Source organism: Crassostrea angulata, chromosome 4, assembly GCF_025612915.1.
Source record: "Crassostrea angulata isolate pt1a10 chromosome 4, ASM2561291v2, whole genome shotgun sequence".
Lineage (NCBI taxonomy): Eukaryota > Metazoa > Mollusca > Bivalvia > Ostreida > Ostreidae > Magallana > Magallana angulata.
In genome coordinates, this window is record NC_069114.1 from 40,199,363 (window position 1) to 40,213,605 (window position 14,243).

At 33.3% G+C, this 14,243-nt stretch overlaps 1 protein-coding gene and 1 non-coding gene across 2 annotated transcripts in view; both read left to right on the forward strand.

Annotated features, from left to right (window-relative positions):
• Positions 1-496: 496 nt before the first annotated feature.
• Positions 497-570, forward strand: Trnat-agu (transfer RNA threonine (anticodon AGU)). Its single transcript has one exon. It is a non-coding gene; the product is annotated as a tRNA-Thr (tRNA).
• Positions 571-1,688: 1,118 nt separating this feature from the next.
• LOC128179552 (interaptin-like) overlaps positions 1,689-14,243 on the forward strand; it is a 32,874-nt gene continuing 20,319 nt past the window's right edge. Inside the window, exons 1-24 of the mRNA XM_052846994.1 lie at positions 1,689-2,045; positions 2,416-2,466; positions 2,697-2,753; positions 2,943-3,026; positions 3,169-3,189; positions 3,329-3,355; positions 3,465-3,508; positions 4,008-4,106; positions 4,909-4,964; positions 5,232-5,345; positions 5,795-5,867; positions 6,109-6,139; positions 7,131-7,235; positions 7,505-7,630; positions 8,233-8,334; positions 8,841-8,897; positions 9,819-9,949; positions 10,421-10,490; positions 11,097-11,282; positions 11,613-11,870; positions 12,118-12,210; positions 12,372-12,527; positions 12,639-12,710; positions 12,852-13,040. Of these exons, the coding sequence (XP_052702954.1) occupies positions 1,836-2,045; positions 2,416-2,466; positions 2,697-2,753; positions 2,943-3,026; positions 3,169-3,189; positions 3,329-3,355; positions 3,465-3,508; positions 4,008-4,106; positions 4,909-4,964; positions 5,232-5,345; positions 5,795-5,867; positions 6,109-6,139; positions 7,131-7,235; positions 7,505-7,630; positions 8,233-8,334; positions 8,841-8,897; positions 9,819-9,949; positions 10,421-10,490; positions 11,097-11,282; positions 11,613-11,870; positions 12,118-12,210; positions 12,372-12,527; positions 12,639-12,710; positions 12,852-13,040 (2,412 nt within the window). The 5' untranslated portion in view covers positions 1,689-1,835. The remainder of the gene's footprint in view (positions 2,046-2,415; positions 2,467-2,696; positions 2,754-2,942; positions 3,027-3,168; positions 3,190-3,328; positions 3,356-3,464; positions 3,509-4,007; positions 4,107-4,908; positions 4,965-5,231; positions 5,346-5,794; positions 5,868-6,108; positions 6,140-7,130; positions 7,236-7,504; positions 7,631-8,232; positions 8,335-8,840; positions 8,898-9,818; positions 9,950-10,420; positions 10,491-11,096; positions 11,283-11,612; positions 11,871-12,117; positions 12,211-12,371; positions 12,528-12,638; positions 12,711-12,851; positions 13,041-14,243) is intronic.

Sequence of the window (14,243 nt, forward strand, 5' to 3'; positions counted from 1 at the left end):
GCCCCCCCCCCCCCCCTAGTTCCGACGCCTATGGTAAATATAAAGCATTTATATACACGGAAAATTAACAAATGACAATGTGGTCCTAGGCAGAGCTTGAATGGGTTTGATAAGAACTAGGTGGAAGCTAGAAGGGTCATAATTAGTGGAAATTGAAGGGCCTTGTTGTATACATCAAATCTATCATCCATTTGCTAGCAGTTTGGAATATACGAAGGTTGCGTGTGCTTTTATCTTTAATTTGTCGACAATACGAAACATCGTGTTCACAATCGCCTAAATATATACCAATTTAAATATCAAATGATTAATGGTCTATTTACTATCCCTTTATTCAATATAATTAAGGAGGGAGGTTGTCAGGGACGCGCTCCCTGACAAGAACCAGAGAAAGCGCCGCTTGTAGAAAAGGCCCGAGAAGTTGCGATTGCAATCGGAATAAACACAAATCACGTGTCAATAGAATGATTGTTGTATAACGCCCCGTCGACATCGCGGCTCCATAGCTCAGTTGGTTAGAGCGCCTGTCTAGTAAACAGGAGGTCGAGGGTTCGACTCCCCCTGGAGCCTTTTTTAAAAAAAACCATTAAAAAAAAACCCTTTACTTTCCATATGATTTTAGTTTATCAAATGTACATTACCTTATATTTTTCTCATATCAAAGATATGTACCGGAACCCTCTACCTAACTATTACGAAAAAAATATATCGTCAGGTGCCTGCATAGTTTATATAATATTAGTCAGGCACGTAGCATCGTTTTTGAAAGTGGGGGGGGGGGGGCAGGCTCATCCAATAATTCTTGACAAGCAAATAAAAGAAAAAGGAATGAGGTATTTAATTGTCCAAAATCTTCGAAATCCTAATCCGGGGGGGGGGGGGGGGGGGGGGGCTGGCGTAGTGTAACTAAAACTTCAATTTCACTCCTAATTTCCTTATTTTTATTCCAATTTTTTACATCCTCACAAAAAACTTGGGGGGGGGGGGGGGGGGCAACTCCATCATAATCAATTTTTTTTTCCAGTTTGTATAGATTAAAAATCCAAATTTGAATGTGATTGATTAAAATCTTCATTTTGAGTGATTCTCAAAGCCCCATATTCTCACCTACATCAACATATTACTGATTCGAGTAAGGTTAAACTGAAGTAGATTAAGAACAGTTAGCTTTCTAAAAAAAAACAATATACAATGTATATAAATTTGTAAACTAATGTTTAATAACTATTGCTTGGTTACTAGAGGTCCATAAGAGCGTAATCAATATGTAAGCGCGATAAAAATTAGGTTTCACATTGCCATCTTCATTGAAATACATGTACTAAGACAATCAATTACAAAATATCAAGATTATTTTCCGTCTCTGGAAACAATTATTTACACACAAAAAACTCATTAAATTGAATATACATGTAGGTATCCGTAATCTGATCTCGAAAGCGGTAGCGTAACATGCAACAGTCGATTTCATTCAGAAGGATCCGAAAATAAAAACACGATTTGTATTAAAATGTCAAGAAAAAAACATAAAATGTTTCATTTTCTACACCCATTCATAAACTACGGGAAAAGAAAAAAAAAATCAAACACATTATGACGTCACAATGGATGCCTTCAGTTTTGTCATGCTACTTACGTTACAACACATTGACGTCACAATTGTCATTACCATTTTAACATAATTATTAAAGAAAGCCATGTAACAATAATAATTTGAAATTTTGATTATCTCGACCAATTTGTGGTGGGATTTTTTTATTTAGATTTTTTTATTTGAATTAAGTAACATTAGTAGTGAATTAATTCTGTAATACCGGTAATTAGTTCTGGAAACAATGTATAAAAAACCTGTAAGTACGGGAAAGCGGCCATACGGCGGTGTGAGCATGAGGTCTGGGTCGACCTCTGCCGGTGTGAGGGACCGGTCCGCCCAGGAGACGTTTGACACCAGCCTGTTAGTGGGTCCTGTGTATGAGAACAGCGCCGCCAGGAAGAAAACGGCCATCAAGCAAGAGCTCTCCGACATTACTAAGCGTCTTCATCAGGTATCGGGCAAAGAGTGTTTCAAGTTTAAATACCAAAAGTTGTTAATGTATGTACATGTATATTGAATTATATCATCTTTCTTTATATTATATACAGATACTTATTGTGTATCAATTAGATTTTTAATCTAATATATAGCAGTGTCGATTTATTCCATAATTTGCTAGGTGACGAACCCAATTGACAGCCCCCCCCCCCCCCCTTCCCTCCAATTAAAAAAACTCAAAAATTTAAATAGATCAGTTAAGATTTTACAACTTCTTTGCTTTACAAGAGATGAACATACATGTATTCAATTATTTCTTCAACATGGAGGTCTATCCGGCATGATTTTAAACTGGGAAACAAATGTATGATTTTCTATTACAGACCCTGTACACTTACGATGCTATAGATGAATACTCGCAGGAAACCGCCACAGTGAGTTCTTAAAATTGATTTATTTAATGCATAAACTATAAACTATATCGAATATTTATAATAAACATATCACAATATATAATTAATAATGTAACGGCTACTGAGACAGATTTCTTTCTTTAACAGTTATACTAAATCTACTTTTGTGATAATTTAGTGTCTGGTTTTGACGCAGTAATATACTAGTATTTTTGTCGTATGGAACCAAATTATAATTTTTTCCCTGATAGAGTGCATCCTATGTTACAAAAGTAAAACAGGAGGTGAACAATATCGAATCCAAAGAAGTGAGTATTTACGCTACCCAAACAAACAAAAAAATCAAAAGTTATTTATTGAAATGAAATCTAATGCATACAAATGTACACTTACAGCATCAGTTTGAGAGTTTGAGCGAGAAAATGGTAAACGAAGTAACGTAGTGGAATCAAATTCTTTAATTTTAAGCTTTTGACGCACTAATTAATTTATTCCAGATCAGAGATCACCTTAATGTTTTCATTGGTCGATATGAAGAAATGACGTCATCTGTAGCTGCAGCTAATAGAGAAAGAGATGTTGTATTCAAATTTCTAAACATTCAAAAATAATAATAAATTTAATATTACGTTCTTTCGTATCCCATATAATATGGTGTTATTTTCGAATACAAAATTTCTGCATTGTATAAAAAATGATACATGTACTTTCATTTTTTTTCAGCTTCTTCTGCAGTTGGCAGATGTATGTATTATATATGCATTTTTAAAAATAAATAATAAGTAAGATATTATATGATTGAATATATTGTAAATTTGCTTTATGATAGGAGTAATATGTTTACATACTTCATTGTTCTATTTTTTTGATTTTACCTAAATAGTGGTTCACTGTGGATCACACGGACCTGGTGAGTGAAAATATTTTAAATAAAATAAAATTAAAGTTCTCGAATTTTTCAAAAATCAAATTGTCCAGTTCAAGACTGGTTATAATTAATGTTTCTGTTATCTCAACAGGGAGTCGATTCCTCAATCACCGAGAAAGAAGAACATGAACTTACGTATGAGAGAGAGAGAGAGAGAGAGAGAGAGAGAGAGAGAGAGAGAGAGAGAGAGAGAGATATTATCACAAACATGATTTACAAAGAATATTCTATGTTTATACATGTATTTTATAAATATTTTGAAGTATAAATTCTTTTATGTTTATATTTGTTTAAAAGTTGTAAGAAATATTAAAGAATTAATTAAAAGACGCCAGGGCTCCTCAACCTTGCCATTATGAACTTAAAATCATATTAATAGACACATAAAAGAAATGTAGCCGTAAAAAAAGATTATCACAAACCCTTGAGGTTGTGTTGTGAAGTTATCTTTCATCACATAGCAGTTGATATCTTGAAAATCATTTTGATTATGATGAATTTAAAGATAACTATATATTTAAAATACGATCTATAAATTACTTGTCAACTAGTACCTGTATCACCTACAGCCACGCTTTTGACTTCTTCTTTTTAAATGTTAAACTTATAAATATCCTCTAACTCCAAATTTTAGGAAAAGCTATGCTGAAACTGTGGCAACCTTTGAAAAGCTGAAAAGAATTCAAAATCAGCTGAATGCAGATCCTGGGAGGAAAGCTCAAATATTAGCTGAGTAAGTAAATCCGGAAATATTCACGTTTATAATTAGAATATTACATATCAGTTCGACAGTATGGCGGGAAAAGTTTATTAAAAGTAAATTATGCGATTGTGAAGTACAATCTCAACAGATATCATAGGACATGTTCATCATATTCTAATGTGTATGTATTTTATTAAATACTACCGTTTTTTTAAGACTGTCAATTTGATTTTTATTATTTATTATGAATTTATTTATTATGAATTTTATCTTTACAATGTATTCGTAGTTGCTGCACATGCACTTTTTGTTTTCTTACTATGTGACCACCCCTTTATTATGAAATTATTAATACTCGTATTTTATCAGGTACGTATATACTAACTAGTATATACGTCCCTAATTTTATAGTACATGGGTGGTCACATGAAAAAGACAAACAGTTTATGGCGATCGATCGAGCCCCTGTGGTTATGTTGATGTTTATACATGTAATATTTCCAAATGACTCGAACTGAAAATAGTGAACCAAAAATACTCGATTGACCATGAGCTATACGTTAGCATAGATTTTATCAATCTATTTTATAGATTTAATTTATAACATATATTTTTAACATATAGGCCCAATGGGCCGGTGTCTCATTATCTACTTTGTACAACATTTTGTAATTTAATTGTTATAACACATGTTACTATAATAAATTATTTACTTACTTACTTATTTACTTTATACTTACTTACATAGAGGATATGTTTGCTATTCTAATTTATAGCTCTCATGGTTTTGTCAATTAATTTGAATCTATGCTGATCAAAATTATTTTTGCAGAGAGAAAAAACATGTGGGAAAGAAAGTTCTTGACAATCTCCAGCTTATGAAAACAAGTAAGGATTGATTTCCTGTGTAACATGGATATATTCTGTCTTGGGTTTTAGATATATATTAAACTCTTCAGTGATTGAATATAGTTACTGACAAATATTGAAATTTTAAAAAAAAGTGATGGAAATGAACCTTGTACAGAATACGCAGGTATTGAAATGTATTGATATTGAGTCAAGAGACTCAAATTATCACCTTTTTCTAGGTATTACATCTTTATGATAAGCAAACTTGCAATGTTTATTTTACATTAAGTTGATATATTACAGTCAGCATTCAAACAATGAAGGTGCCGGCTGGATCAACAGAGTTTATTCCATGGAAAGATGCAGCAGATGAAATAGTGGGGATGATGAAGAAAGTTCGTCAGGAAAGCTCTGAAGGTGGGAATATTGAGATTACCGGTACTATTACCGTAGAACAGTATAATTTGTACATCTGGATTTTTCTGCGTTGTGCATTTTTTTGCAAAAAATTTTGCTTTCATCTCATTTGCAAAATGTTTAATATCTACAAAATGTGTTATATGGGTATCAATTCAAATATCACAAAAAATAAAATATCACATAATACTTATAGTTTTATCATGAATCAAAATGCAAATATTTGCAATGGCAGAAAAAAATTGCATAAAAATAGGTTATACTGTACTTTTTGGATTGATTTTTATATTCATATTATCGTAGTCTGTTATATTTTCCTCTTTTTATGTCACAACAATTTGTAGACAAACAGAACCTTGTACATTGTACCTGCATCTATACAGGGATTTATTATCAGAGAAGTGCAGATATTCAAAATAATTAGTAAATCTGAATTTTTTTATAAACAGAAGTGACAATGCTCACAGACAAGATATACCAGCTACTTGGAGAACTGGAAAAGCAACAGTTGTTATTCAATAGGTTAGCACAGATTGGTTAGGGTCTTATTATAATGTTCATAAAATCTGATTATCGAGTCAAAGGGAGATTGTTTTATCTCTAGGCTTTTTTAAAAAAAAAATCATAATGTGGTTCAAACAAATTTTCTTTTACAATCATTACATTGCATTTGTATTAAAATTTCTCATGCTTCAAAATGCTTTCATGAAAAAACTGAAGTTAACAGATGAAACTAGTGGAAATTGTCTGATTATGTTTATAGGTTAAACAAAGATATAAAGAGAGAAAAAATGGTAAGTATTAATCTTCAGTTTCAGCATTTGTTTATTAACTATGAAAGATAAAATTGGCCAAGTGTGTGTGTGTCTGTATGTGTCTGTATATATATACAGTTGAACTTCGATATCTCGAACACCAATATCTTGAATACAGTGAGTTTGTCGAAGTGATTTGTAAGTCCCAACCACTTATTTTTCAAGTATTTTACCCCCGAGATATCGAATAATAGGATATATCAAAGTCCGTAAACTGTCCCATCTAGTTTGAAATAACAAAGTTTGACTGTATATATATGTATAGTTATAGTAGGGTTTTTACCAGTAGCAAACTTATTTTGCATGTTGATAATTTTAGCAAATGTAGTCTATGTATGTTTGGCAATAGTTTCCACCATACAAACATTTTCAGGTTTAATGGCATATGATCACTGAAAACACAACACAATGTTGTGTAGAATCTGTAGGAGATTCAGGTAACAGTTCTATATTCGAGACTTTGGTCTTATTTGAGTTTTATCGTTCTTCCTAATCCATTAACAGCTTACACTAGTACCGGTATATTCTGTACACAATGTAAACTCAATGAATACATAATGTACCGTGTATTGTATTGTACAGAGTTTGAATTTAACATATACATGATGTACCTTGTACGTGTATTAGATTTCATGCACCACTAATCAATCACTTCTTTTCATTCGGCATTTGAAATTACTTGTTTGACATATCTGTGATGAAGCCTTATGTAAACATTGATTTTAATGCAAGAAGCATGTTTCATTATTATTATTGAGGGTGAGAGAGCAGGTGAATCATAGAGTATATTCGCCTTGCTTAGAGCTTGGTGATCTCTTTAACCTTTACATTCTATCCTTTGTAGCAATTTTAGCTTTAAAAATATTAATATAAAAGAGTAAAGCATTGCAGTTAATAATCATGATTTGGTTTCTGTAACAAATGAATATGATTTGGTCATGACTTCATCTGATTCAAAAGTACATTGTAGGTCAAGAGTCAGCTGGCAGATGACTGCACCGATCTGAAAGTGCAGCTGGTCCAGGCTAAGGAATCCATCATCAGATATGAAACAGATTTGGAGAAAGCTAAAAAGGTACACAGATTTCATCCTTTTTCTGTGCATTTTCTGTTCTGTAGCTCGGAAACGTTCATGCAATAGGATAAGGAATTTGATTGTATTCATATAAAGAAGTTTACGCATCAATTATCTGGGTTTTTGGAGCCAGTTGGCAATTGATTTGGTGATGAGAAAACAAGTTAAATTTGACGTCTTGGTAATGTAAAAATTTATTAAAAATGGAAGCGTAAATTATAAGGGCTTTCTTTTATCTCTCAGCATAATGCTTTGTTTATCGCATGCAGATGATCAAGAAATTACGCAAAGAAAAGGAGAGCAGAAAGACCACTAAGGCTTCCGCTGCTGATGATGATGGTGAAAAACAGAGAGACGAGGAGGCAAAGATACCCCTATCCACCATTATAGCTCAGGTAGTCACGACGCGAGATAAATCTATCTTCTATCATAGCTTAGGATGTCACGTGTTAAGATAATTCTACCCTGTATTATAGCTAAGGTAGTCACGACATGAGACAAATCTACCCTGTATTATAGCTAAGGTAGTCACGACATGAGACAAATCTACCCTGTATTATAGCTAAGGTAGTCACGACATGAGATAAATCTACCCTGTATTATAGCTAAGGTAGTCACGACATGAGATAAATCTACCCTGTATTATAGCTCAGGTAGTCACTACATGAGATAAATCTACCCTGTATTTTAACTCGAGTAATTACAGGTTAAGATATATCTACTACTATTCTGTATTTTAGTTTGGTAAGTTAATTGCTAAGGCTCAAATAATTGTGTAACCCCTTGTGTCGGAGAGGGTCATATTATCTGGAGGAAGAAAGAATTTAGAATTTATTCTCTTTTTTTTGGAAGGGGGGGGGGGGTGTTGCAGTTAATTTGATATTGTTGTTCAGGTCTGCAATATTGGCCATAGACCTCTTGTAAAATTCATTTCCATACTAACATAGTGTCATTGTTTCAATTTTTATTTTACTCTTTGTTTGAACTTTAATCCCAGCTTAATGGAGAAAACAACCGTCCCCATGAGATGTCGAGTGACCCCTCTGTACTGAGAACCCAAATACGGGAGCAGGAGGACAGGATTACCGCCCTCACAAAAGTAACAGCTAGTGCTCGTACATCATTCCATTAAGTTACTGCAAACCAACTTTGATTCACAACAACTTAATGTTGCAAATTGCATGAGATAAACTTATTCACAGCGACTAATTTTCATGATCAAGGTTTAGATTATCCTTATAAAAATAAGATATTAGAGACATTCGAGAACTAATTCCAGAAATATACGCTAAAAGAAGGCTCTCGCAAACCCCGCAAAAATGTTTGCACAAGAATAAAACTTGGTTTATTGTATACCATGTATTGTTTCAAGAGATATGTATTAAAGCACACGTGGGACATTTTTGTATAGTGGTACATGTATTATACACTAAATAAAGAGATTAAATTTTTGTGAATATTTACCTGTGAACTGACAATAGAAGCTTTTTTCATAAAGATTTTTGTGTATTATATAATGCCTGTACATATTGATGTCGCCTTGGATAAACAAAGTAATGGAATTGCTGGGATGCTTAAGGAACTCATGTGTTCTGTGTATTGTAGGAACTGAAAGAAACAGATCTCAAAGTGAGAGAATTTGAGCCCGTACTTGCAGCAAAGGTATGTATTAAACTTCATGCAAGCATATACATGTATCAATTTACACACGTATACATGAAGATGAGTTTGATTGCCCATGTTGTAACTATGAAATATTTAAGGCATTTTCAAAACACAAGTACTGTAACTAGTTTATTTCCAGTAATTAGCCAGAATGTTTATGACATATGACACACTGTACCTGGGTGGCAGATATTAAAGAGACGTAAACTTTAGAGAACTTGAATTAGCACAATAACAACCCCACACACGCAAAAAAAAGGGGGGGAAAATTGAACAAGCCCCTGTGGTTAATTTTTTAAAAATAGGCTTCCTGTTGAGTGCACAATTCTCTAAAAAAAAAAATCAGATACCAGTAAATGCAATAATGGTCTCTTTTATCCCTTCATGCACCAGCAGACAATGTGCAAAATAATTGTTCCTGTTATGTACATCTTTTGAATGAGTTTACTAAAGGGAAGAAAACAAAACACCCTATTTTTTTTAGCTTTAAATTTTCTTGATTAAATGTCGCCTGATTTTTATCACCTTGTTTATAACAGAAGAAAACCCTTTAAAAATTGGATATGTTAGAAAATTGACTTAACTTCACAGACTTGATCAGTACAAGTGCTTTTTAAAAATGTATGCTGGCACTGAAGGTTTTTTTAAATTGTCTAATGATAGAGTTTTATAAGAAAACAACTACATGATTGTATATGTATTATTAGTTATATTATACAGGATACAGGGCTAGTGTGAGAGTAGTATGCATATATGTAAATAATCAATGGTCATGAATATCTAACTTAATAAACCTTGTACTTCTTCAATCTTGATCTTTTGAAAATCTCAATGATCCTAAAGTGATGGTGATATTTCACCGCACTATTATGATGGAGATGTTTTACAAGATGTAAGTATAATGGTGATTTTTAACAGGATGTAGCACTTGTGGAGCTGGGCAATGAGATCAACAGTTTGGCCCAGAAGGTGGAGAATCTAACCTCTTCAGTGGAGGAGAAAGATAAGGAGATCAAAAAGCTGTCTTTTGCTGCCAAACGAGCTTCAAGGTCAGCTTAATGAAAAATCAGTTTAATTGTTTCAGATGTCTGAATGCTTCATTGATTTGGATGATTTAGTTACTTTTCAGACAATATTTTAGAGATGCCGTTTTGAATTAAAAGTCATTTTTTATGATTTGATTTTTTTGTTTACAAATAAAGATAATTAATACATGTAGTACCAATATGTTGCATTTTGGTGTTTCTTTGACAAGATTTTTACAAAAATTATTTTGATTAACACTAGTATTCTGTTTTTGAAGACAGTCAAATTAAAAGTGCATGTCCAGGGGGAGTGGTTTTTAATGCTTTTCCTATATCAGTAGACTTTAAAAAAAATTAAAATAGCAATCAGTTATGAAATTATAATGTTATGTATTTTGTTTGGATGTAATGAATTTGCACTGATATCTTGTTTCTTTATTTATAACTTTCATCCTAATATAATTTATATTAATCTACAAGTTTTACATTTTACAGCAGACCACCTCCATCTTGTAAGAAATGCAGCAGAACCAAACCAGCAGAAACTCCATCTCCAGCTGAGAAGGTGAGTCTGGTACATGTACCTCAGTACATCAATCTTCTTGTAAGACCTTGATCTTGGAAAGTTTAGATATTATCAACTGAAATTCTGACTGGGGCTGCTGTATTAGACTTCTATTTGACATGTTATATTTGTAAGCCAAGCGTGTAACGGAACAACACTTGGAGATATCAGAAATTTATGGCTGAGAAAGGTTAAGACACAGGTCAGTGATCCAAACTGAATAAACCCAGATCTTAAACTCATAAGGTGTTTAATATCACTTCATATTTTTGTCCATTGACATGAAATCAATATTAGATTTTAGCCAATCAATACAATGAAGGAAATGTAAATGAGTACTGTGCTCTGCTGGTGTGTCTGTCTGTTTGTAATTTGATGCAACTAGGTTGTCCATTATTCATTCCCCCCACCCCCATCCCAGCCTTGTCTGAATCAAACTTAGAGTGCCTGTGGGTAAAGGGCATGTAGTGACCTTGAATCAAGTTCTAGGCCAGAGGTCAAGCTGTAGCATTTTCTCTCCACTTGGCCCAAGCTAGGAGGTATTTTATAGTTAAAATCTTGAAGTGAAAGTCTATGAATGTTTTCTCTCAATGTTTTTTTCTACAGCAGGATGGACCTGATATGCACATAAACAAAGAACTGCAAGAAAAAGATACTGAAATAGAAAAGTTGACCGATGTGATTCAGCGTTTTAAAAAGCTATTAGCAGAGACAGAAATGAAATTAAGAGATGCATATCGAGAAATCTCAGATCTTACAATACTTCAGACAGAGAACATCATCCATCAAAAGGTACAAGAGCAAAGTCTGAGATAATAAGATTCAAGCTCTGCAGTCTTGAACTTATCCTCAGGTTGTCACAGAAACGAGCAGAGAAAGTATTATTGTGATTTTTAGAAATACCATATTAATGATTTAGATATCATTAAAAAAGATTCCTACATGTACCAAATAATATTCTCGTATAATTTTATCTGTATGATTTAGTTAAAATTAAGAAACAAATGATTTCTTTGAATTGCGTATTTTTGTTCTTGATAAATCTTCACAGTATAAAATTTTAAGCATAAAAAATTTTATGATTGAACTAAGCTCAAAAAAATAATTTTGCCCACCATTTAGAAGTCATCTAAGATGGCCAGATCCGAAGTCCCCAGTCCATCTGTCAAGGTTGAACACAAGGTTCAAGATCAAGACATTCACAGCATTGAGGACACAAAGTCTTTAGTTATCATCCAAGATCCAGTGGATATTCGAGAAAGCGAACCTCTGGTAATTCCTATGAGGGAAGATCTTCCAGTGGAGGATGCACCCCTTGACATGGTGGAAGATGGTGAATATGTGGAAGAGCTGGATCTAGAAGAGGAGTCAGTTTTGGAGGTTTATCTATTTGAAATGCCTTTAAAACTGTTACAGTTTATGGAATAAAAACTTTTTAATTGCATTTTGATATCGTTATAATAAAAATAAATATAGTGACTGAGATTTATGCTTACAAGGATGTTTATTTTGGTCATTGAGATTCATGATAGTTATAAATTAGGGATTTAAAGATACTCTTAATATGCTGTATTTTTAAAATAAAAGGTAGATGGTATTGAATATTTATGAAATAAAAATGACACAGGTGAAAGAAGAGGAGGCTGTTTCACCTGCAAAACCAATCAAACCCAAAACAGCTGTACTGTCTGTAGAGAAACAGAAATCTCAACCAAAGAGGGTATCTATACAAATTTATTTAACCAATAACAAAAAAACAACAAAATTTACAAAAGTCTGAAGGATAAACATTACTGGGTTACTTTTCTTGTTTTTATATTAGACAGCCATTGCAGAGTTGTCTATCTTTATGAAGATGTTATTGCTTTCCTATTATTACAGACCAGCCGAAAAGAGAGAACAAAACTGCCTGCTTTAAACCGCAAGTCTGTCAAGTCTTCCCCACGGGAACCTGTGCATGTGGAACCTCCCATTGATTCAGAGGCCAAGTCCCGAAGGAATCATGTCCTATACCAAGTCGGAGATCTACAAAGCAGGGTACATTTCTACAATTTTTATACAACTCAATAGCTTTTTGATTCTATTTCTTTTTCATTTCAAGGTGTATAGCTGTTTATTCATATCAAGCTTTACGGATACTTTTTCTAGATGAATGTGATATTAAACATGGTGGCTAATTTTGTGTCCACTGTTAGCAGCTTGATCTACAAAGATCCTGAGGTATGGCTCAAGTCAGGGACATATTTTTGTAGAAAATTAATATATAACACTGTGAATGCAGTGGGACAAATCTTATGAAATGTGAGCATTTGTCTGTCAAACAAGTATTACATTGGACTTTGTAGATCCAATCTTTTATAGGAACCAAGTATTAATGGAGTGAAAGCATTTGAGTTTGGATGCAATGCCAACACCTTGAAGAGAAAGGAGGTGGATCCAAAAGAGCTGGAGTCCCAACAGAAGAGAGCCCAGGTGTTGTACTGTGGTCAGAGTATCAGCAAACTGTTGAAGGAGGTGTACAATCTTCTGTCTACCACACTGAATCTACAGGTAAAATGGTGACCCCCCCCCCCCCATCCCATTCCCACACCTAGTATCCCATCAAGTATTAAACGGACAAATAACAAAAGTGCTGAAGAATGTAAACATTTAACTTTCCTAACATGATATAGCATGATATTGATTTGTTTTGTTTTGTATTCATTAAGGTGATAATACAATTGTAAGTGTCATGCCATTGTTATTAGATATTGAGCTGATTCATGCATACGCATATACAGTACAGCTCACGAGTATCCCGACACCCACCGTGTAAAAAACACGGTGGAAAACGGTCTGTGTCGCACCGTGTACACGGTGTGACACCGTGTATGTGTATTGGAAAATTCAAGAAAAAGCACCGTGTCGCACCGTGGCCGCCTGTGTAACTCCGTGGCCACTGTGTTACTCCGTGGATATCGTTACCTGAGACTTTGATAGAAATAGCGTATGTTTAGAAATAAATAAATTATGGCTAAACAAGGTTTGAAACATATAGATCCTTTTCATATTTCAAAAAAAATATCGACTCACGTTGCATGGGCCTAGAAAATTGTCGGGGCTGTCAACGTGGAGTTAAGTTTCTGTGATCTGAAAACTCGACGTAAATGGGTGCCTTTTAATTCATTTGTTCTTAAATAAATTGAAATAAATTCACCAAATATATTTAATAATCAGTTGATATATAATCAAAATTCAAATCAATTTAATCGTGTTTTTTTTTTTCTAAACACACGTGATGTTGTAACTGACGATCCGATTAAAATGTCGGGAGATTAAACGTCTTATTTTCTGTTATCTGAAAACTTTCTGATTTATTAATTAATTTACAGTCTTAATATAAACCAATTAAAAATGAAAACATTTCAGATCATGTTTTTTTTTAAAAACACGTTGATGTGCTGTAGTAAATAACAACCCCATATTACCGGTGACTCGAATAATTTGGACTTCAGCTATTTTATGTAGCAATAAATAAACAAAAAATCACTTTTATATTATAGTTTATAGTTAAATACCTGTACAAACTCTTGTTAAATTATATTCAAGCATTGTACAGGTACTAAAAATATACCCGCATTTCATAAAATATCTTTCAACTTTATATCCGTATAGCGGGTAATGGCCTCGTGATTTCACATGAAAAATCACTCGTGCGATACACCTGTACGGAAACTGATCAGATACACAACATTGTCTTTCATCTTGGGTTCT